Source organism: Lissotriton vulgaris, chromosome 9 (genome assembly GCF_964263255.1).
Source record: "Lissotriton vulgaris chromosome 9, aLisVul1.2, whole genome shotgun sequence".
NCBI classification, from domain to species: Eukaryota; Metazoa; Chordata; class Amphibia; order Caudata; family Salamandridae; genus Lissotriton; species Lissotriton vulgaris.
In genome coordinates, this window is record NC_141697.1 from 278,534,785 (window position 1) to 278,558,745 (window position 23,961).

The 23,961-nt window shown below is 46.5% G+C and overlaps 1 protein-coding gene across 1 annotated transcript in view; it reads right to left on the reverse strand.

The window, feature by feature from the left end:
* Positions 1–19,810, reverse strand: part of SNW1 (SNW domain containing 1) — an 88,878-nt gene extending 69,068 nt beyond the window's left edge. Inside the window, exon 1 of the mRNA XM_086937566.1 lies at positions 19,660–19,810. Coding sequence (XP_086793692.1) covers positions 19,660–19,673 — 14 coding nt within the window. The 5' untranslated portion in view covers positions 19,674–19,810. The remainder of the gene's footprint in view (positions 1–19,659) is intronic.
* Positions 19,811–23,961: the final 4,151 nt, after the last annotated feature.

Here is a 23,961-nt window from a genome sequence, read left to right on the forward strand (position 1 = left end):
CACTAGCAATAACCCCTCCTCGTCGTAACACAGTTCAGGCCACCAGAATGATAACTCCAACACCTGACCCTAGAATCGACGAGATACTTCTATCCCTTCAACAAATAGAAGAGGACATCCAAACGCTGCACGATCTGATCCGGCATCAGCCCAGTTCATTAACTAACCCTATGCACAGGCAATGCTCTAGCTCCCCACCTCAACTCCCCAAATGGAATACAGTACCCTACCCTAAAGCATCATCCCGCCCGACCAGGGAAAAGCGAACCCTATCTACAAGTGAGCTCACTTCCCTGCTTCATTCCTGCCTTCCCTTCCCTCTATACCAACACACACAGAAGACACACAGACACCGGTCCCTAATCCAACCTATCCAGCCCAATGCATGTAGAAGTGTAAGACACGCCCCCAGAGGCATTAACGAAAATAACCTCAAGAGAATACCCATCACCCATGACCAGAACACCACTTTGACCAAGGCCCAGCTAAAATGTATCCTACTTAACTGTAGATCAGCATCCCGGCATGCCGCCGATATAGCGGACCTAATTTTAACTAATGAACATGACCTTATCATCCTGACGGAAACTTGGCTAAATGAATCATCCTCACCCATCCTAGACATTTTAGTTCCCCCAAACTATTTCATCACAAGACTTGATTGATCGGACAGGCTAGGGTGTGGCATTGCCTGCATTCATAGGAACAACCCCTCAGTTAACCGCTCCGACTCCCCGGTATTCTCCTCATGTGAATACCTCTGCCTTAACATCTCGAGCAATAACAAACCAATATGTTTACACCACTCTTTACCATCCTCCTGGTAACAACCTTACCTTCATCGAGCACATCATGGATATTTTTAGCAACAAATGTCGGTCAACAGATTACCCAGACTTTAACCTCCACTGGAACGATCTAAACGACCCTGAGATTAACAGCCTCAAAGCTTTCCTGTCCGATCTCAACCTGTCCCAAATTTGAGATAGTCCCACCCACAATAAGGGCTCAACACTTGATCTAGTGATCTCCAAAGCAGACTCTATTCAGCTTAAATCGATTCTTCCTTGCGACTGGTCCGACCATCACATAATCACTTTCCATATCAAGGAAGTAGCGAAATTACTCTCTATCCAACCTAAGAGAAGAAAAATCTGGGGGAGGAACCTAGATAACATCAATCCTTCCACACTCACAACCGCCAGACACATCCTCTCGCCACCGCTGGAAGGATTAGATAATGTACAGGAGTTGACCAATCACTACTTTAATTCTATGAACATGGTACTCGACAACATAGCACCCCTACAATTGAAAAGAGTCATCACAAAAGATTCAAACCCTTGGTATGATGGTAGGCTAAATGAAGACAGAAGATCGCTGAGAGTAATTGAAAGACAATGGAGATCCGCTCCATCAGTTGCCCACTTCAAACTACTAAGGAGCACCAGAAATTCATACCACAGAAAGATTAGACGCTCAAAAGTTGACTACATATGTAAACAATTAGACCAAGCTAAGAATCGCTCCAAAAAGCTTTTTGAAATAATCAAAACTCAAACAAAGGGGTATCCCACTCCCCCCCCAATCCAGTCCGGAAACACTCTCCAATTGCGAGGAGCTTGCCGCTTTTTTCACCACAAAGACTGAGAATTTAAAGATAGACCTACGTAATGACCCACTATCCCACACCCACATGCACTCCATTATCACGCTGACCACACCTGTGACGCCGCCAAACTGTTCTTCAAAGTTCGACCTCAAGAACAACACTTCCTGGGCCACCTTCAACTTCTACAGCGAAGAAGCTATCTTGAATACACTCATGGCTTACAACCATTTCACAGACCCTCTCCCAGCTACCCACTTAAAGACCTTCATGCCACAGCTAGTGCCCCTATGGACCAGGATTATAAACGCCTCTCTTTTGCAAGGAACCACCCCCGACATCCTCAAAGCTGGTCAGGTAACCCCCATTCTAAAGAAAGTTTCAGGTGACTTGTCAGACCTGAACAACTATCGCCCCATATCCAACATTTCGTTCCTGGCAAAATTGCTCGAAAAATGTGTCCATTAACAGCTCAGTAACCATATCGACCACTTCAAAGAGGCCAGAATCCATCTGAAAATCACCTGTATGACTCATAAGACGTTGCACCAAAAAACACCAATATACCTAGCGGAGAAACTAGTACTATCGGTTGGTAGCAGAACAACTATGAGTTCTGATAATCTTCTACTTAAACCACAACGTTTCTCCAAGAAAATCGTACCTTCTTAGGAATGGCCCCCAGGATTAGGAACGCCTTACCCACAGAAACTAGACTGATTCCATCCGCTGCTTTCTTCAAAAAAGAAGTGAAAGCAATCCTCTTAGCTAGATTCACCTGTACTTTTTTTATATTTATACTTGTTGATATGTGCTAGTCGCTAACTTTTACTAGGAATGTATTTGCTTAAGTCATTATATTCGTATGTATCTGTCAAATTACCTTTTTGTGCCTTGGAAAGCGCTTTGATACCCGCAGGGGTCTTGTTCGCGCTATACAAAACTGTCAAAATAAAATAAATAAATAAATCTAAGCGAGATCAGCATAGTGTGTACAAAGCGGTGTTCATATTTATAACCATAATAATTATTTTTAGGTATAATATTGAGGCTTACAGGTTGATGGTACACATCCCTCACTGATGCTTAAATAGGACACTATGTGTGTAATGGATGAACAGATGCAAAATAAATCTATCCACAAAAAGGTTCAGACTAACAAGGTTATTCATACTTTGACGAGTAATTTGTTCAATCAAAAATGGATTAAACTATTTAAAAGCCTCATTCCGGGTGCCTAGTCATTGCACCTGGTAATTCCGATAATTCTGCCTCTCAGAGTTATGGAAGTTGAGTTGAATTGAAGTGACAGCCCCTTTAGAAGTCACGATTAAAGATTAAATCAATTAATGAACAAAGGTGATTGATTGGCCACACAAATATTAAATACACTATATGCCAAAGCAGGGGAAGAGAAAATGTGAACTTAACTTGATTAGGAGCAAGAGGTCTATACACCATTAAGAAATTAAAAACAAAGACACCTTGGAAGAACAACTGATCGTGGTTTTACTGGTGGCTTGTTAATTTAGTCTGCTGATGCCCAGACTCCTAATTTTCAGTCCATCAAAATATACTGCCCGAGTATACATATATTGCAATTAATTCTCATGCAATATGATTAGAGGATAGCCTTCGCTCTGAACAAGGGACTTGGCAGTTTGGGCTGAACTGTTCCTATTGAAGCAGAACCAAGGCTGATTTAATCATGACTGGGTCTACTAAGAGGTAGAATAGTGCTACTGTAAACAAGCTGCAACAGACTAAAGAGCCCAAACTAAGGTGAAATCGAGCTTGTGTTTCAATTCCACCAATCACTTTTTTATTTTACTTCAAAATGAGGGGTTAGCAGCTAGTCACTGGGTGGTAGCCAGCTGCATCGGTGGTCAAGTTTGGTAATTGCTTCCCTTCCAGTGCTCCTGATTCACTTTAGAAGTGTAATAGTCCAACTGCACTGATTAAATGTTAGCTGGGAGGTGCCAATTGTAGGCCTCACAGAGCCCATGTCTGAGGCCCATGTCACTCAGAAGCAGTCATTCACCATATCCCATGCGTCACAGGCCGGGATGGGCTCAGCGAACATCACTAAAATCCCTTTCTGAATATTGTGTAAGTGAATTGGAGGGAGCAGATCTTGACTTTGTGTAAAAGGGTGATTGTGATTGTAAGAGCTAGAAAAGACAACATGGCCATAAGAAGATGTGATGATAAGGCTGGTCAGTCACCGTCACACATCACAATTGAGAACTGGGACAGGACCTTATGAGGTTATATGGTAACTGAGGCATTTTAGAAAGTCGTCCTTTCACACTGTGAATGTCACAAACAATATTAAAATAGCAAATTACCAAGCTAATAAGGAGCTCACAATTTAGTCTAACAGTATTGACTGACTCTAAATTGCATTTATATGTAGATGTGATACAGCTCCAAGAGCTATTGTTTCTTTACAGCATCAAATACACATATAAACTGATCAGAAACATTGAGTAGCCAATGAAGCAGCCAACAGAATCAGAGGATGGAGGCAAAAAAGTGTTAGCTACGTGGGCAGATGGTACTCCTATTTAGCATTATTCATTCATTGTATTAAATGCTTCACCTTATAGCCATAACATAGCAAAACCAACACACAGAAAAGTTTAAAATTCCACTTAGCACCATTAAGAACAAATGTAGAAAAAATGCATTCCGTTTTCTTCATGAAAGTAAGCTCAGTTTACCATATTTGCAAAACAACTAAAAGACAATTACAGTAATGTAACAATGTTTGTTCTTTCATCCTGGAGACAACAGAAATCAGTTCCAGCGTTTAATTATTTGGTGCAAAGCAAGGAAAAAGTAGTGATAGTGTGTAAATATAGTAGGTTAAAGTTCATTCTGCTTTTTTCCTCAAAACGGGCCACACGGTTCGTATAACAAATACAACAAATAAGAGTAGCAATAAAAACAAGCTCTCGGCATTGCATGGCGGGGGAGGGGAGTCGGATTCCTTTGCAGTCTGATGGGGGTCGGGGGGAGCGGATTCCTTTGAAGTCTGATGCCGAAGCACAGACAAATAGATGTGTGATGAGGCTCAGACAAATGGTGTGCGATGTGGCTGGCGATGTGCACGCGCCCGGCTCACATGAACTGTACCCGATCCGCACTTTGGGTGCGTTTTTGAAAGCCCCACTAAATATCTCGCCAACAAGCATTGCTAAAGCAATGCCTGAGGCTCGACCTTAAAAGGCATATTGCCCTTTCAGATATAATTTCAAAATGGAAAATACAAGACCATTTCGATTACAAAGTACTTTTCAGACGTGTAAAGTCATTATAAAACTTATTTAAAAAAGTGGAAGGGGGAATTGAAATATTTGAAACAATTGAATTTTACACAAATATGTTTTTGTATGTATGGTTCGTTTTATCTTCTATGACCATGTGCCGAATAAAGTTACATTGACTGACTGTTAATCTACCTTGCCCAAACTTAGTTTACTCGTTTTATGGACCAAAGAATGTAAAGAGACTGATGTGACCGAGCCCGTTTTGTAACATGCACTTAACATGTCTGATGTACCTCGTTTCCAAGTGCACTCGCTTCCAAGAGCACTGATGTGCAGAGATGTAAACCTGTTTGCCCCAAATCACTGGACTTGGTCAATGAGCGAAAGCCAAGACTACGCTCTCCTGGCCCTCAAAGTGCCAATTCTCTTCGTAAATAATGTACATTTTAAGGACGTCAGGAAGAAACAGTAGTAAGTCTAGGTTTTCCACATAAGAAGGAGCACAAGGCTTTTTGCATGTTTACATACAGGGATGATTCCAGAGGTGAGGGGCGTTAATAAATTAGGAGATGCGGAAAGCGAAGCTCAGTAGACAAAAGTGAAATATGAGGGTTTTAAATTTCAGTCCAAGGTACTTTTTCATTCAAAAAATGGCCATTCCCTTTTGTTTTACTTATTTTTGGTCAAAGGGACTATTAAAACTGACAGGTAGCAAGCAACCTTCCACTGTTATAATCAGGCCCAATCACCGATGGCAGTTTCAGGTATGAGTCATGGTGTCATTGAAATGGTGCTCTCATGTATGAGAGCAATGCCTGATGAGTGGCGGTGCTCTCAGGTGCGAGGGTCATACCCAGTGATTGGCAATGCTTTCAAGCTGGGAATGATGCCCCAAAAAGTGACTTGTGGGTTGTAGTAGGAGCAGCCTTGCTATTAAAGAAGTTAATCTGAAAAAAAAGAAGACACCTTTGGGTGAACTGGAATACTCTCGGTGTCTTCTGATCGTCTATTGTCAAAAAGAGCTTGCAAGGCATCAGTGACTCACTTATAAGCCAATAATTCTAGAAGCGATGCTGCAAACTAGAAGAGTGGGAGGCTGGGCTGGCTGTAGCAGCCATGAGGTGCTATGAGTTGAAGTCCATCTTGGGCAAAAGGCAAGTGGGAAGGGGCCATGTCACAAGCAAGTCTTATGACCAGCGAAGGATTCTACAAGTGAGACCAATTGGATCCAGTCTTAGGATGCATGGGGTATAGCTCCTCTACTTCTGCAGGCTTGCAATGAGCCTTCTATGCATTTTTTAGTGGGTTGTGAGGGAGGAGCTCCCCTAAAATAGTAACTAGTAACATATAAAGGGCTCCTGTGTCTTTCGCCAAGACAGCAAATCATACCATTGGACTCGCACTGTCAATAGGTTTACCAGTAGGTATAGATTGAGTAAATTGCAATGGCAAGAGTGGTGACAAAACAAAAAGCTAAACTTTCAACAACAGACTTTCGTGATCCTCGCTCTTGGCATCAAGATAGACTGGGATCCATATATCTACCTCTAGCACTTCTAAACTCAGCGAGTGGTCCCATTTAAAAACAAGCATTTGCAATGCAATAGGTCTCGCATTAGGAAAGTTTGAGCTATTGGTATTGTAAATGATTTTTTTTTAATTTATGTGTTGGTTTTGAAAGTAGCGAAATTAATAGCTTTGTCATTTACAATGCCAATAGTTTTAACTTTTCGCAAATGTGACACCTATAGCATTTGTAATGCAATATGTGTTGTATTTACGTGACTTAGATGTATTTATATTACAAATAACAATGGCTTTTATTTTTTTTAAATAATGAATACTTAAAAGTTATTGTAATTTATAATGGCAATAGTTTAAACTTTTGTAAATAACTTTGGTGAAGATTATGTTCAGTGTATTTTATTGTGACGAAAATACAAGAACAGAAGTGAAATATTAAGATCTTTTTGGGACATTTGTAATAAAGCTTAAAACATTGAGACAACATATTTGAACCAGTTCTTGTTGAATGGTTGTACAGATTGATGCTGTGGTGGTGCTGAGTGATGTTGTGGCGGTGACAAGTGATGCTGTGGCGTTCAGTGATGCTATGGTAGAGCATAGTGATGTTGTGGTGCCGCTGAGTGATGCTGTGGTGGTGCTGAGTGATGCTGTGGTGATGCGATAGAGTGAGAGCGACAGATAGATAGAGTGAGGGCGATCGGTAGAGTGAGGGCGATCGGTAGAGTGAGGGCGATCGGTAGAGTGAGGGCGATCGGTAGAGTGAGGGCGATCGGTAGAGTGAGGGCGATCGGTAGAGTGAGGGCGATCGGTAGAGTGAGGGCGATAGTTAGAAGCGTGCACTGACGTCTGGCGGTGTGTGTGTGAATGGTGAAATTGCGCACTGATGGCTGGTGGTGTGTGTATGCCTGGTGAAAGCGTGCACTGATGGTTGGTGGCGTTTGTGTGTGGTGAAAGCGTGTACTGATGAGTGATAGTGTCTGTGCGTGGTGAAAGTGTGCACTGGCGGTTTGGTTTTCAGTGTAGTTGTGTGTGTGTTTGTTGTGTGTGTGTTTGTATGTGTGGTTGTGTGTGTGGTTGTATGTGGTTGTGTTTGTGTGTTGTTTGTGTGTTGTGTGTGTGGTTGCACTGTAAGGCATTCATGAGAGTGGCAGTGCTAGAGTTTACACCTTTCAGTGAGAGGCTTTGGGGTAGAGGTGTGACAGACAAAAACTCATAAACCCCAGATTGCAGCATAATGTGTACTAAAATAGATCAGCCTAACAACAGTGTAAAAGACAATACATCAAAAAATAGTTGTCTAACAATTAGGTGGGTCGGATGGTGGTGTGTCTGCCTGCTAGAAGCGTGCACTGATGGCTGGTGGTGTGTATGTCTGGTGGAAGCGTGCACTGACAGCTGGAGGAGTGTGCCTGTTAAAACGTGCACTGGCAGCTGGTGGTGTGTGTCTGCCTGATGAAAGCGTGCACAGATAGCTAGTAGTGTGTGTGCATGATGGAAGCATGCACTATGAGTGGACAGTGGCCGCTCATTAGCATGATAGGAGAGTGGATTGAGCATGGGCCATTGGTTTCTGCAAAAAACACAGTTGATGGACAGAATGCAGAACAATGTCTTACATTCACCCCAGTACAAAGATCTGGGCCTAAATCCATCGTTTTTTTGCACTCCACACCACCCTAGGTCAGACAATGGCTATATGCAAATCAGCCTTGACCCTGTGCCTCATGGGAACAGTCCAGCCCGAACTACCAAGCCATGTCTTTCCTAGACCGGAATCAAGCATCCAAGGACCGGTTTCTGGCTATCAGCCTTCTTCAGCCTGGATAGCTTGACTCCAGTGATGTGGAGAGCCTGGGACTCACGTCTGAGCATACCCAGCCCACTCGGGGGGAAAATTGCAAAAAACACAGTTGATGGACAGAATGCATAACAATGTCTTACACTCACCCCAGTACAAAGATCTGGGCCTAAATCCATCTTTTTTGCACTCCACACCACCCTAGGTCAGACAATGGCTATATGCAAATCAGCCTTGACCCTGTGCCTCATGGGAACAGTCCAGCCCGAACTACCAAGCCATGTCTTTCCTAGACCGGAATCAAGCATCCAAGGACCGGTTTCTGGCTATCAGCCTTCTTCAGCCTGGATAGCTTGACTCCAGTGATGTGCAGAGCCTGGGACTCACGTCTGAGCATACCCAGCCCACTCCCACTTCTGCGGCATACATTTGTGTACAAATCGCATGTCACGTGTTGGAATCCTGACAGTGCACCTCAACCATTCATCCTCCCGAGGTCGATAAAAAACACCACGAGATTAGTGACGACACACTGGGCCCTAGTGCCTCAGCACTCTTAAGAAAGCGCTGATTTTCGGCACCCGTGTTACTGATGGAGTTTTTTATTAGGGGTGCCGAGGTCTCGAGGATCGAGTCGATTAGAGTCTGCTCTGCTCACATACCCCCCTGCTCCTCGCATCATTGAGGCCGTGCTGAGAGTTTGTATGACAGAGATGGACAGGGGAGAGATAATGGGCACTGTTGGAGCGTGGTAGTGAGGCAATTCATGTAAAGCAAGGGGGAGAATGTAGGGGAACGCCTATAAAGATTGTTGCACCAGGCGCCGCCAGAACGAACGCCAGTCCTGCATGAAGCCAACCACTGACAGCAGAGAGAACAAGTCAGCAACAAAAATAACAAGTCGGGTATTGAACAAGCAGCACCCAAACACCTCTGTAGGGAACCATTGTCGTCACTCACCCGAGTCCGGCATTGTCTGCTTCGTGACCGAAAGCCAAGTTGAGCGTGATGCCACAGAGTGCTAGCGGAAGTCAGGCAGCCTTCGTGTGGGCGGGGCAAGCAAAGAAGGGGGGTGTACGCGCGTATGTCTGTGTGTGTTCGAGTGTGTCTGTGCGTGTGTCTGTCTGTGTGCGCGTGTGTCTGTTTAAGGGGGGGTGCGTGTGTGTATGCAGTGTGTGTGTGCCTGTGTATGCGTGTGGCTGTGTATGTGCGCATGCGTGAGTGTGGCTGTGTGTGTGTTTGCGCACGGGAATCTGAGGCAGGAGATGAGCACGGCGCCGTACGCGCCCACGAGGTGAAATCTGCGCTCGTGCCCATCTCGTGTCCACATTCCCAGAAACAGGTGACAATAGTTGTCGAGCAGACTAAGCAATTGCTTGCGTCTAGGCTCGACCTAAAAAAAAGACATGCTTTGCTTCATTAAAATTGGGGAAGTGGTGAAAGCTGATGAAAGAGAATGGTCTACTTACCACTAATTTGCCAATTTCTAGACAGTGATAAAAGTGTTGCAAAAATACAAGTCAATGGTATTCTTTTACACAGACCTCAAAACAATGTGGTTGGAGTGTGCCATGCTGAAAACTGACAGCGTTACACACAGACAAACGACTGAGCTGTCTTAAAGGCATCAGAAACATTTGAGGTTTGGGGATCCTTTCACTCTCAGCACTCCTGGCCCTATCTTTTCTCTTTCAGGAGACACGTTCATTCTCCTGAGGCGGAAGCCGGGAGACACAAACTGCCCCAGCACACTCTGAACTTCACATCAGTTCGTTTTTTAAAAACTGTTATATCTTGTGTTACTTTATTTCTTTAGCCTTGGTGGCACTTTTAAAATATCCCTTACTTGACTGACTGCGCCGATTGAGGGCTCAGTCCAGCCTCGATCTTAGGAGGCAAGTACAAGAACGCGGCGGCCATCTTAGGGAGGGATCTCCCAGGTTGCTGAGCAGGGTGCAGTCTAGCTTCTGAGGCGCAAGGCACTCGGCGCTAGTATTTAACCATACGTACTTTCTCCGCGCAGCGGACCTGCTTTGCGGATGCGCCAACATCGCGCCAAAGGAGCGCCTAAGGAAAGCCCGTCTGTGCCCGTCCGGGCCAGACCGGGACCAGGGGCCACGATGCTATCCTCCACAACACAGGTCAGACCTGTTATTACATACAGCCGGAATGAGTTGATGGCACTGAATACTCTTGTTTCTCCTAACTGTATCTTGTTGGGTACTCACACTTGTGCCCCTAACCTCTGCACTGGATGCAGATATAACCTCTTCCCTGAAAATTTACACCGCATGGGGGTCGGCGCTGATAAATACCGTTTGGCTTTACTCAACTGCCGCTCCTTACCCAAACACGCGACTGAGCTCGCTATGTTAGTGGAGGAACGACAAATGATAGCTCCCAACCGGATATTGTACGGGCTCTCCCCCCCAATTATGCTATGCACAGACAAGATCGTCTTCATGATCGGGGGGCGGGGGGGGGAGGGATTGCCATTATTTAGAGAAATGCCCTTGGGTGTCGATTTGAAAATCTTTCTATTTCTGGAGCTGAAAGTCTTAAATTTGCCATCTCTTTTTCTCGAATTAACACTTTTTCGGGAATTCTGCTCTATAGACCACCCCCGGGCCATACGGTCAATTCTGTGAAGATCTTTCTTACACAGCTATTAACTATTCTAGCATCTACCCCAATTTCACCATCTTGGGAGACTTTAACATCCACGCAGAGGAAGTTGATGCACCGGCCTCTATAAAATTGACAACCGGTTTGGAAGTTCTTCATCTGAAACAATTAGTCACGGACTCAACACATTCTGCAGGACATATCCTTGATCATTGTTACACCAACGTCGAGTCCCTTAGTTATGACAATGTGATTAGGATCCCGTGGTCTGATCACTCACTACTACTGTTTTCCATGTCCTCTCAGAATCAACCCGTACATGCTAAACTCATGAAAAAGTCCTGTCGGATTTGGTCTAAACTCCCCATTGAAACTTGGGATACTAATCTTAAGAACACTCTAGCCAAAATCTCCTCTGACCCTTTGCAAGCTGATATGCCCCTCAACCTGTGGGTGGAGGCCTCCTTGGATCTCTCCCTTCCGAAGATGGAACTATCCCATAGAAGTGGCAAGAACAAGAAGGCCTGGTACACGCCTGATTTGAAACTATTGAAGCTTGCTTGCAAGCAACAGGAAAGACAGTGGAGAAAACATTACTCCGAAAGTGATACGGCCAATTATAAACTTGCCCTGAAAAAGTATAAGGAGGAGATTAAAATCACCCAATCTAACTTTCAGATCAAGATTAGCATGGCTGCCAATTCCCCAAGAGAAATCTTCAAAATTTTTAAATCTTTGGTCACCCCTCCTGCCCCAATTGAAGACCTAGGACTTGCCCAGGTACGTTGCGAGGAACTTGCCAAATTCTTCCTCAACAAAGTAGCTACCATATATTCATCTTTTCATAACTTTCCTACTGGACCCTCCCCGGTACCCCACATGGCTCTAATCCAACTTAATGAATTTGCTCCTATAGACCTCCCCACTACTCAGTGCCTTTTAAGGAACTTAAAATCAGGCTCCCCAAATGACCCTGCACCCCCCACCATATTAAATCTGGTATCAGACACTGGCTCCAGTCATTCAGGAGGTGATCAACGCCTCTTTGACTTCAGGCCAGGTGCCGCCAACCTGGAAACAGGCTAAAGTTAAGGCCCTGCTGAAGAAACCCAACCTTAACCCTGAAGACTGGGCAAACTATCGCCCCATCTCTCTTTTGCCCACTGTTAGCAAACTCACAGAGAAGTATGTCAATTCTTTATTGGCTACTTTTCTGGAGGATAACAACCTTTTTCATACTACGCAGACAGGGTTTAGGAGAAATCAAGGCACTGAAACAGCACTTATTGCAGTGGTTGAGGAAGCGAGGAAGATCGTAGACAGTGGGAATCATGCGGCCATACTATTATTAGATCTCAGCGCTGCCTTCGACACCGTGAACCACTCCATTCTGCTTCACAGGCTGGAGGAAGTTGGTGTCTCGGGCCACGCACTACAGTGGCTGCACTCCTTTCTGTCTGATAGGACCTTTGTGGTCTTTGAAAATGATGCTTCCTCCCCCCAAATGTGTCTTAACTGCGGTGTACCCCAGGGCTCATCCCTCAGCCCCACCTTATTTAATATCTATATGAGGCCTTTGGCTGAGGTCGTGCTTCCCTGGGGAGTACAACTTGTCACATACGCAGATGACACGCAATTGATTATCTCACTATCTACCCATGATGCCCCCTTTGAAAGACTCTCCAGCTGCTTTAATAAAGTTCGGGAATGGATGGATGAATCCTTCCTTAAACTTAATGGGTCAAAAACTGAGGTGATGATGCTGGGCCAACCACCCAAGCCTAAGACCCAAATTAAGAGCCTTGGGGTATGGATGGACCCAGCTCTTAATTTTTCAGTGCAAGCCCGGAAGGTAGCTGCCACATGCTACGCACTTATGAGGCTTCTGAGGAAAATCATCATCCTTCTTCCCTTTGAAGCCAGAAGGATCCTAGTACAGGCGCCGATTTTATCACGCCTAGATTACTGCAATGCGTTATATCTAGGCTCCCCCCAAGGGACAATTAAGATACAGCAGATTGTTCAGAATTGTGCAGCACGTATGCTGCTGAACATCCCGCGAAGGACATCTGCCAAACCTGCACTCCGCCAGTTGCACTGGCTTCCAGTGCAGCAGAGGATCGAATTTAAAACCCTGGTCACGGTCCATAAAGTAATTCACAAAAAAGCACCCTTACTGATACAATCATTATTTTGCCCTTACCTTCCTAAGCGGGAATTAAGATCCTCTAATAAGAATCTCTTCTCAATTCCAAAAATGAGAAAAGTGCGTATGGGTGGCCGACGCTTCTCCCTACAGGCCTCAAGACTCTGGAACAATCTTCCACTCTATCTCAGAATGGAAAGCAACCATCTTAGTTTCAGGAAGTCGTTGAAAACCCTGCTGTTTGTCTGAACTTGGTGAATGAACGTTGTCTCCGGGTAGCCATGCGCGATACAAATACGTAATCATTCATTCTTTCCTGTAATCACTCGTAGGACTTTCGTGCATGTACTGGCTCAATTGAACTCCACTGTTAATATGTCCAGGTGCATTTTCTCAAGGATAGCTCTTACGTTGGGTTACTCATACAGTTGGCTAGTATTGCATGCTGCTTCGTCTCGAGCATATATATATTTTTTTAAAACACATCTCACATGGAACTCTATATGTAGTAATTCGTTAATAAGGCTTATAACAAATGATGTGCTGGCAGGTACAGCATATTACAGTAGTTCCTGTGATTTCTTGGCCTGTAAAATGTCCTCTTATGACTCATGTTTATATCTATACCTATAACTTCTTTCATATTGGACGGTGCATACAGTTGGCCGGTCATAAATCTCACACTAGATTGTTTGCAGTTACCCATTAAAATGTCATACGCAGATTGCATGAACAGTCCGTAAGAAACACATCTTACATTGGAATACTGTTTGTAGCCAGCAAGTAAAACATCTTAAAATGTAAGCTGCGTAAAGTGGTCCATTCCTCTATGCTATGTGTACTGTTGGCTAGTAACGGGTCTTATTGGATTGTGCATACTGTTGTCAAGTAACTAGTCCTAAATTGGCATGTGGGTAAAGTTTCCTTGTAACATGTTCCACATTCCATTGAGCTCACTGGTAAAAGGCCTACATTGCCTGAAGCATAGAGTAGTTCAATGTCACAGTACCGAAGGCACTGCTACCGCATCATGTGTCTTAAGAAGGGAATGAAGTTCAGTCTCCAGTGCAGGAGGTATTGAGGATAATGTCAGGGGTTGCATCAAGTTTCAATAGAAAGATGCTTCAGCATTCGGGACTCCATTTGGACCAAGCAGCCACAGGATCATGCCTTCTAACATGCTGAGCCCCTTCCTGTAGTTTGGCCTATGCAAGGAGACCACTTCCTAGTCATGTTATGCTTTTAAATAAAACTTTAAGCAGCTCATTGGTGGTATTAAACAGTGTTTTGGTGTTCCTTAAGAGAATTCTCACTATTTCCATACTGCCATTTATTTTTTTGTTAGTTATGCATCTTCTAAACTGTGTTGCTCCAGAAAAAGTCATTTAAAAGTTCTTGGTATGAGCTTAATATGCGTGCATGTCCCTTTTGGTCTCCTGCATTCAATGTGTCTGCAGGGTGTCATCTTTCTCAAGTGAAATACTCTGCCTGTGACCGGTGTTGAGCTTTTGAGAGAATAGAAGCGTCAAAAGCTAGTATTCTTCTTAAACTGTGTATATCCTCTTTTAACATTTTTAAGATGGAATGTTTTGCTTTGTTTATTACTCTGGAGTGTTTTGTCTCCTCTTAAAAAGCTAAAATGGAGTTCTTCAAGTTGCCGAGTACGCTGCATGTGTGTACTTGCAAGTTGTGAGTGGCTGTAAAATGGGCTAGAGGAAAAAGGAGGTATACTGGCTATATTCTCCTTGCTTGCATCAGGGCACATAGCATCTTCGCTATGCTACTGGCCTGGTCTTTTAGGTCTCGCCTGTCAATGCGCTTGCGAGAATATAGGTGCTTATCCAGAGGTTAACCAAACGGGCGATTTCATCCAGTGCCCGTGAAAAGCAAGCTCAATACGCAAGCGCATTGACATAAAGCGCGTGCACATCAAAGGCAGCCATCTGTTCCCCAGCTCCTCCCTACTCCCCTAATTATTCACGGCCGGCCAGCCGTACTTTCACTTTCACGGCCGCCAGGCCGTGTCTCGCGTTTTATTTTAACTTTTTTTTTTTAACTGGTTTTAACTTGCCTTTTATTTGCGGCAATGCGCTCCCCAACTTTGCAGCCCTGTGCCACATTATTTTATCAACATGTCTCGTTGTAGAAAAACATCCAAAACAGAGAAATCTTTATGCACATTGCCCCCTAACTCATATTTGTTTTCATTTGGATTAACAGCATTGCTGATGTAAGTAAATTCGTCGTTGGGGATGTTTCCTAGCGTCTCTGTCTTGTTTTTTATTGCTTTCCTCCTCCCTCCTCGTGTTCGGTACCCTCTTCACCCTGGAAGCACAAACGCAGCTGTGGATTTCTCACAGAGGAGAGCCAACGCTGAGACTTCGCACTGCAAATCCACTCCCCCTACAGCACTCACAAAATGCCTGCCTCTGTTTACTTTGGCGGCATTTTCAGATCATTAACCCTTTCCCCCTCTGCCGATCGTTTCAACAATGTGCATTGCAACGGCTCCCGCGCCGCCCCCCCCCCCACAGCAATGCCAAGAGCTTTTTTTAATGTAATGCCCTTTAGTGACTGTGGTAGTTCAGCTGGTGTCCTTCTAGTTGCTGCAGAATGTATTTTAACCATGAATTTTATAATGGTCTATTTTTGGTAATGGATTTTAGGGAACGTTTTGCAAAGATTTGTATTAATCGTACCATAAACTTGATAAAACATACATGCTTCCTAAACGTATGCCTGGTAGTTCCTGAAAGGTTCGGGCATGCAGATGTGTAACCGCTTCTATGTTTGAGTGCGCAGTACTTTTTAGTGCACCAGAATGCCCGAACGTCATTTAAGGTGTAGGAGCCGTTTCCCTTTGCGTGCTAATGGTACTTTAAAACCCTTTTGTTTTGCGTTTCCTTCTCCAGGCACTTCTATCAATCCTTGTGGCAGCAAGTAGAAGGCTGTCAATCAAGGTGGTAAAAAAAAATGTATGTATGCTGTAATGGATTTGGAGTCAAATTGTGTGATGCTACTTCTGCTACCTTGGGTATTGGGACACAAACAAACACCCCCACCCCTCCTTCGATGGAAATACACGTGCCCCACCCTCTTGCTGTTTGCTCTCACTACCCCCTCCTTTCTTCCCCTCCCTCCTCGTTAGCTTATCTCTGAGGTGGTGTTTAAAATACTTCAGAGCAATCTCAAGAGCGTGGCAGTCTTTTTTTTTTTTATAATTCATCTTCACAACTTCGCGCGCGTGCACTCCCCCCACCCACCCGCTTGCTCAGTCTTCTTTCCGAGTGTCTTGTGTCTGAAGACATCAAATTGCTCGGCTGCTTGATTATACAGTGTCCTGTTTGCACGAAATCTTAACATCTTCAAAGGGATGAAAGGCTACCTCAGTCCTGACAGACTTTTAACTTATGACCCCCACGTTTACACAGATGTTGCAGGCATTAGAAAGCATGAATGTAATAGACTCCCATACATGGCATTAGAAAACGTGAATGCATATACACAAATGCAGAAATCTGCACAGCTGTACAGACAAGGAACACCAACTGATTTCATTGCCATCTTTTTAATCATGATTATCTCTCCACTAGGGAATTTAACAGTAGTGCCCAAGACTAATAGTCAACAGAACCTGCTGTCAGATTTCAGTTATTTACAATAGTTTAAGCTATTGCTATTATAAATTACAATTTGTTTTATTTCAGTTTTAATTATTTAAAATAATTAAAAGCCATTTGTATTTGTTAGATGAATACATCTAAGTCACGTACATACAAAACATGTTGCATTACAAATGCTGTAGGGACGTCATCAACACCTCCTTCAACACTGCCACCTTCCCGGAGAGCTGGAAGCATGCCGAGCTCAGCGCCCTACTGAAGAAACCAACAGCGGACCCCACCGACCTCAAAAACTTCCGCCCCATCTCGCTCCTCCCTTTTCCGGCCCAAGTCATCGAGAAGATCGCCAACAGACAGCTTGCCGCCTTCCTCGAGACGAACGGATCCCTCGACCCCTCGCAGTCCGGTTTCAGAGCCAACCACAGCACCAAGACCGCCCTCATCGCAGCCACCGACGACATCCGAGCCCTGCTCGACAACGGGGAAACAGCGGCACTCATCCTCCTGGACCTCTCCGCAGCGTTCGACACTGTCTGCCACCGCACCCTAGTCCAACGCCTCAGCAACACCGGCATCCAAGATAAGGCACTGAAGTGGATCATCTCATTCCTCGCCGGAAAAACACAGAGAGTCCGCCTCCCCCCGTTTCGATCCGAGGCCACCGAAGTCATATGCGGCGTCCCGCAAGGATCATCACTCAGCCCCACCCTCTTCAACGTCTACATGAGACCTCTCGCTGCCATCGCACGCCAACACAACCTCAACATCATCTCCTACGCCGACACCCAGCTGATCCTCTCCCTCACCAGAGACCCGAACACCGCCAGAACCAGCCTCTACGAAGGGATGAAAGACGTCGCCGAGTGGATGAAGAACAGCCGTCTGAAACTGAACTCAGACAAGTCGGAAGTCCTCATCCTGGGACCATCACCCTCCGCCTAGGACGACTCCTGGTGGCCCCCAGCCCTGGGCACCGCCCCCAAGCCAACAGACCACGCACGCAACCTGGGCTTCATCCTGGACTCCTCCCTCTCGATGACCAGACAAGTCAACGCCGTCTTATCATCATGCTTTCACACCCTTCGCATGATCTTCCGATGGATCCCGACCGAAACCAGGAAGACGGTCACCCAGGCCCTCGTCACCAGCTGACTGGACTACGGAAACACCCTCTACGCTGGAACAACAGCCAAGCTACAAAAAAGACTCCAACGCATCCAGAACGCCTCCGCCCGACTCATCCTGGACATCCCCCGACGCAGCCACATCTCCGGCCACCTGAGGGACCTGCACTGGCTCCCCGTCAACAAGAGGATCACGTTCAGGCTCCTCACCCACGCACACAAGTCTCTCCACGACCTGGGCCCCAAGTACCTCAACGACCGCCTGACCTTCTACACGCCCACCCGCCAGCTACGGTCTGCTAGCCTCGCCGCCGTACCACGCATCCGAAGAGCCACCGCCGGAGGCAGATCCTTCTCCTACCTGGCGGCCAAGACATGGAACTCCCTCCCCCAGCCACCTTTGGCTGACCCAGGACCACCTCGCCTTCAGGAGACAACTCAAGACCTGGCTGTTCGAGCAGTAGCGGACCCCTTCCCCCAAGCGCCTTGAGACCCTCACGGGTGAGTAGCGCGCTATACAAGTGTTATGATTGATTGATTGAGTATTGGCATTGTAAATGACAACGCTATTAATTTGGCTATTTTCAAGACCAACACATTAAAAAAAATTGTCATTTACGAAACCAATAGCTCCAACTTTTCTAATGCGAGACCTATTGCACTTCCAATGCTTGTTTCATTTGCTGTGCATTGGTTCAGAATCTTCTCTTTGATTTCTCGTCCTAAAACTGCTGCTGTTTTGTCAAGTGGGCGACTTTCTCCCGTTAATCCCCCGAGACGATTGTTCTTTTTGAGTGACATCGCTGCGCTCTCTATTCAGCTAATCATCCTAAACTACTTCAAACAATAAACTGAAAAGCAGTGCAAACTGACTGTTGGGCTTTGGCGGGTACCCCTTTATCTTTTGTCCAACCGAATCTGCACAAAGACAATCAATACTGAAGCAAATCAATGTGGCCTCCTACTTGCTGTAAAATTAGGGCCATGCCACTTTCAGTTGCAGCCAGTTCAACGTATCGTGATCCACTTAATGTCACAGGACCATATTAATGCCCTTCCACTGAGCACCTACTAGACTAAATGTAAATGCGCCATTCGCCTGTGCTACTTACTTCAACATTGCAGGTCCCTACCGGCACCATATTACGGCCACTCCTTGACATCTTACAATGACAATCAGATTTGGGGTATTACTAACTTCCATCCTAGCAGATCTCTCCACTACTTTAGCCTTTAACCTATGCCTGCTCAGGACTATAAACTTTAAATAAAATATCTCAGAATAGACAATACAGTACAATAACCAGCTAAGTGGTCTATGGTCATAAAAAAATACCAGAACATGGGCCTACAGAGGTCTTCAAAGTTGACAGCTTACAGAAAACAATAAACTGCACCCATCTTTCACACTTCGTCCATCATACTAAGCACTACGTCACATAACACGATAACCACAACATGGAAACTCTTCCCACACAGGATCAAAATAAAGACAACTCAGTTCAAACTAAATGTTCTACATTGTGCAGCAACATATCCACATAGACAAGCACTTTAGAGCCCCAAATATTTGTGGTAAGCGTTCTATAAATACGGCAATACAATGTTCTACAATTACAAGTAATGACACCGGCAGGCATCTAAGAGGGACTCCGGAGGATCAGCCTTAACCGATTACTGTTGGGAGAGCGCAACACTGAAGAGAGCAGCAGCGGCCGAGAGAGGTTGGTGAGAATAAGAAGGATAGTAGGGACAAGAAAGAAATGGAATCGTACGCCTTCTGCTAACACCCACTCCGCTGTCAGAGTTGGAATACTACCGGTCAAACAATAAAGCGTTAGTCGACTCCTGTTAGATTCCTAGTTAGGGGTCGCTTTGCTTCATAGCAATGATTTCCTCACCAGATGCCTTCGTAGAATATTTATAAACACTTACCTGGCCAGCGCCATTTTGGATCCTGTTCCTCTGAACTGCAGCCCGTTGCCTGTCACGTCCGGTCGGTAGCCTCAGCGCACTGACGTCAGGCGTAGAAGCATCGCATAAACCCATGGGTATTTCGCCGAAGTGGGTTGCATCTTCAGCGCGCAGTTATACCTGGGAAATGTAGTATTTGAAAGTTTCATCACGTAAACGGAGATACCCACCCGCCGGTGTTCTAACTGTGTCGCACCGAAATCTTAACCAGATATCCTGAAATCATTCAAGCTAAATGTGATTCAGACGCTTCCTTCGTTTAATGTTGTTCGGCCACTTAGCGCCCACTTAGAGTTACCACTGAAAAGCTCCCTTTGAAAGTAATTTCAAGCATCACTTGATAATATCATTATACCCTTATTTTCAGAAAAAAGTAATACATCGTATCGAATTATATTTAAGATAAACATCAAGCTTAGTTAGCGTTTTTGGTTGTGACTTGATACGCCAGAACACACGACGTCACACGTAGAAAGCAAATGTAGGATCCAGATTTTTAGGTCTCGGACCGGAAAAGCTGGCTTGCCAGCTTCCGGTCAGAGAATTAATGATTTTGAGTACGGAGCTTGAACCCGCCTCTGTACTTGACCTCTCCTCAATTGGCTGGCTTCCTAAACGGAGGCCAGCCATTGGAGGAGAGATCAGTCACTCCAATGTAGCCCCGTCCTTTTCGGATTTGGGGGCGTGATTTTTTGCGTTCTTTAGACAGTGACGTTGTCCGTCACTCAGAACAGCAAAACACGCCCCCAAATGCGAAAATGACCATGCTTTCTCCGAGGCATTTCTGCTTTGCCTCGGAGAAAGACGGTGGTGGTTTCCAGAGCTGCTCTGAGCTGCTCTGCTCGTCCCCCCTTCCCTCCGCTTTCCTTCGTCCAGCTCTGTCCTTCCCTCCGCACGCAGCTCCGTCCCCCTCCCCCATCCCTCCGCCCGCAGCCCTTCTTCGTCCCGGTCCCGCTCCCCCCCTCCCTTCGCCCGCAGCTCCTTCGTCCTGCTCTGCCCCCCCCTCACTCTGCCCGCAGCTCCGTCGTCCTGCTCTGCCCCCCCCCTTCCCTCCGCCCGCAGCTCCGTCGTCCTGCTCTGCCCCCCGTCGTCCTGCTCTGCCCCCCGTCGTCCTGCTCTGCCCCCCGTCGTCCTGCTCTGCGTAGTGATCTTTCAATGCAGTAACTCCAGCAGAAGGGCCGCCCCCACAGTTGATCACAGTTCAAAACCCGGGGGTAACAAGAAGCAGCCTGGCAAGGAGCAGGCGAGGCAACCGAGCAGCGGAACCACACACTCATCATGGGATCGCCGATCCGTGACCCGCTGCATCCTGAGCCGATAACGAAGCCCTGGTGAGAAACCATCGGCCGATCCAACAAACAGCCACCCTGGGCCCCTCCCGCTCATAGGATCCGTGGGAGCCCCGAGAAGAAACTGAATTCGGGTGGATGCGGTTCCCTTTGAGATGACCAGAGAACGGCTGCTCGTTGCTTCCGGCCGTCGCCAGCACTCAGTCTTGGAGACAAATTATCTGCACCGGTGAGTGTCCGCGAGGCCTGGGACAGGGGTCTACCCTCAGGATCCCTGATCTTAACTTCTGCTGCTCGACGCACTATCCGCAGTACCAGTGAAGACCTCTTCACAACTTTTTAAACTTTAATTCATCTTCATCATATTCAATTGAAAGGCGAACATTTCCCGATGTATCACAAACATTTTTAAAACCCTTAAATCGATCCCAGCACTGAGGTATCTGTGTGTTGCCCCCGCCCTGGTGAGATGCGGAGACCGGCAGTCCTTGCACCCCTCCCCCCTCCCTGGTGAGATGCGGAGACCGGCAGTCCTTGCACCCCTCCCCCGCCCTGGTATGATGCGGAGTCCGGCAGTCCTTGCACCCCTCCCCCGCCCTGGTATGATGCGGAGTCCGTCAGTCCTTGCATCCGTCCCCCGCCCTGGTATGATGCGGAGTCCGACAGTCCGTGCACCCCTCCCCCGCCCTGGTGAGATCCGGAGTCCGGCCGACCTTGCACCCCCCCCCCCCCTCCAGGGAGCAGCTTTAACTTAAGAGCATTTAACTCTGCAGTAGTGTCGCCCTTCACTGTATATAATGTGACGTCAAAGAGACTCGCCATGGTTCTTCCAGTCTCATCATTACGAAACGGAAGCATTTTCAATGTTCTGTACAACGAAGCCACACTTGTTTCTTATTTATCTTACAATCACTGACAAAGCCAATAGTCCTGGCTTGTTGTAGGTGTAATGTTCCTTATTGTATTCTATATCTGGAGACAATGACAGAAGCAGCAAAATACCAGCGGGGCGGCACTATGCGCGCATATTTTTAAGCCATGCCCCGAATTGCATCAGCCCCAGTTGTTTCATTCCATGTAAAGCTCTGCTGGAGCCCCCAGATGCGCGTCTAATTCAGACATTTCCGCTGAAGTACACTGTTCTTCTCATTCAGGCTGCTCTGTAGTGTCACGCGCAAGAGCGTGAGTGGGGTTAGGAAGGAATCTGAAATAGTAGGGGCTGCTGCCATAGTAACTGAAAAGGAATGTTATTTTTTTTTTGTCCCTTTTGCGGTTGTCAGACTACAACAAACCCCGATGGACCTCTCTTTTAAGGTGTAGTTCTTGTTAAGTGTTTTTTGCTGCTGGTGTGAAATGCTGTTTTCAGCCCCTTGGAGCTCTGACACTACTTCCTGCCGGAGCCTCTGATTGGGCAGTTTTGTTGTAGAACATTCTGCTCTTGTCTTAAATGTGAACACTCGGGGAGTTTGGAATTAACTCTTTCTCCCAGCCTCGCAGACGGGAACGTATGTGTCTGTGTGTGCATATGTGTCTGTGTGTGCATATATGTGTGTGTGCGTGCCTGGGCATGTGTGCGCATCTGTGTATGTGTGCATGCGTGTGTGTGGTTCCCTGTGCATGTGAATGCATCTCTGTGTGCGCGCATCTGTGTATGTGTGTGCAAGTGCCTATGTGTGCATCTGTGTGTGTGTGCCTGTGTATGTGTGTACCTGAGTATGTGTGCGCATCTGTGTGTGCATGACTGGGCGTGTGTGCGCATCTGCATGTGTGTGCGTACCTGGACGTATGTGCACATCTGTGAGTGTGTGCGCCTGTGTATGTGTGCGCATCTGTGTGGGGGTGCATGCCTGGGTGTGTGCATCTGTGAGTGTGTGTGCGAATCTGTGTGTGTGCATCTGTGTGTGTGTGCCTGCCTGGGTGTGTGCGCATCTGCGGTGTGTGTGTGTGCGTTCCTGGGCTTGTGTGTGCATCTGTGTGCGCATCTGTGTGCGCATCTGCGTGTGTGAGCGTACCTGAGCGTATGTGCGCATCTGTGTGTGTGCGTGCCTCGATGTGTATGTGAACACCTGTGTTTGTGTGTGCATCTGTCTGTGTGTGTGCGTGCCTGGCCGGGTCTGTGCATCTGTGTGTGTGCGCGTGTCCGGTTGTGTGTGTGCGCATGTGTATGTGTGCATCTGTGTGTGTGGGTGCCTGGGCGTGTGTGTGTGCCTGTGTGTGTTTGCCTGTGCGTATGTGTGTTTGCCTGTGTATGTGAACGCATTTGTGTGTGGACGTGCCTGTGTGAGCATGCGTGTCCAGGGTAATGCAAACCTTCCCTTCTGTCAAGATTCACATACAAATGAATGTTATGTTTGTACCACAAGTGCCGTTGTCAGAATGAAGTGACTGTTGCAGATGTGGCCCGGCCTCGCCACCACATGGGGCTCTGATCAGGTCTTTCTCGCCAGCCTGAAGTCTGCTTTTAGTCAGGCGCAGCTCAGTGTCCTGGTCCCTGCGAGGGGCGAGCCTGAGCTCTGACATTTTGTTATTTCGAAAATGTTCCCTTGCTCAGAAATGTGAGCGCACATGTGTTTCGAGTTAACTCCTAGATAAACGGGAACGCAGGCCCGGGCGTCCTTCGGGCCGGGCCCGAGCTCGGTTGCGTTCAATATGTGCGGGGTTATCGAGGAGTCTCCCCATCTCATGTAAAGCGGGGTGCAGTAGTGTTGGGGTGCAGAGAGAGTGGAAGACGAATAGAAGAACTTTGCGTTAGAAGTTTTAGGTAATCACAGAAATATTCCTTTGTCTAACCACAATCTCCCGCGCTGATTGGAGGGAGAGAAGAGACAGAAAGAGAGAGAGATAGATCTGACTGTTTCAGAGTGTCTCTTGCAGGCTGTGATCTGTTTTTAATGGCCTCTCTGTGGGGAGGGGTTTGGGGGGAGAGGGAGACACCTATGTCCTGTCTCAGAGTGTCTCTTGCAGGCTGTGATCT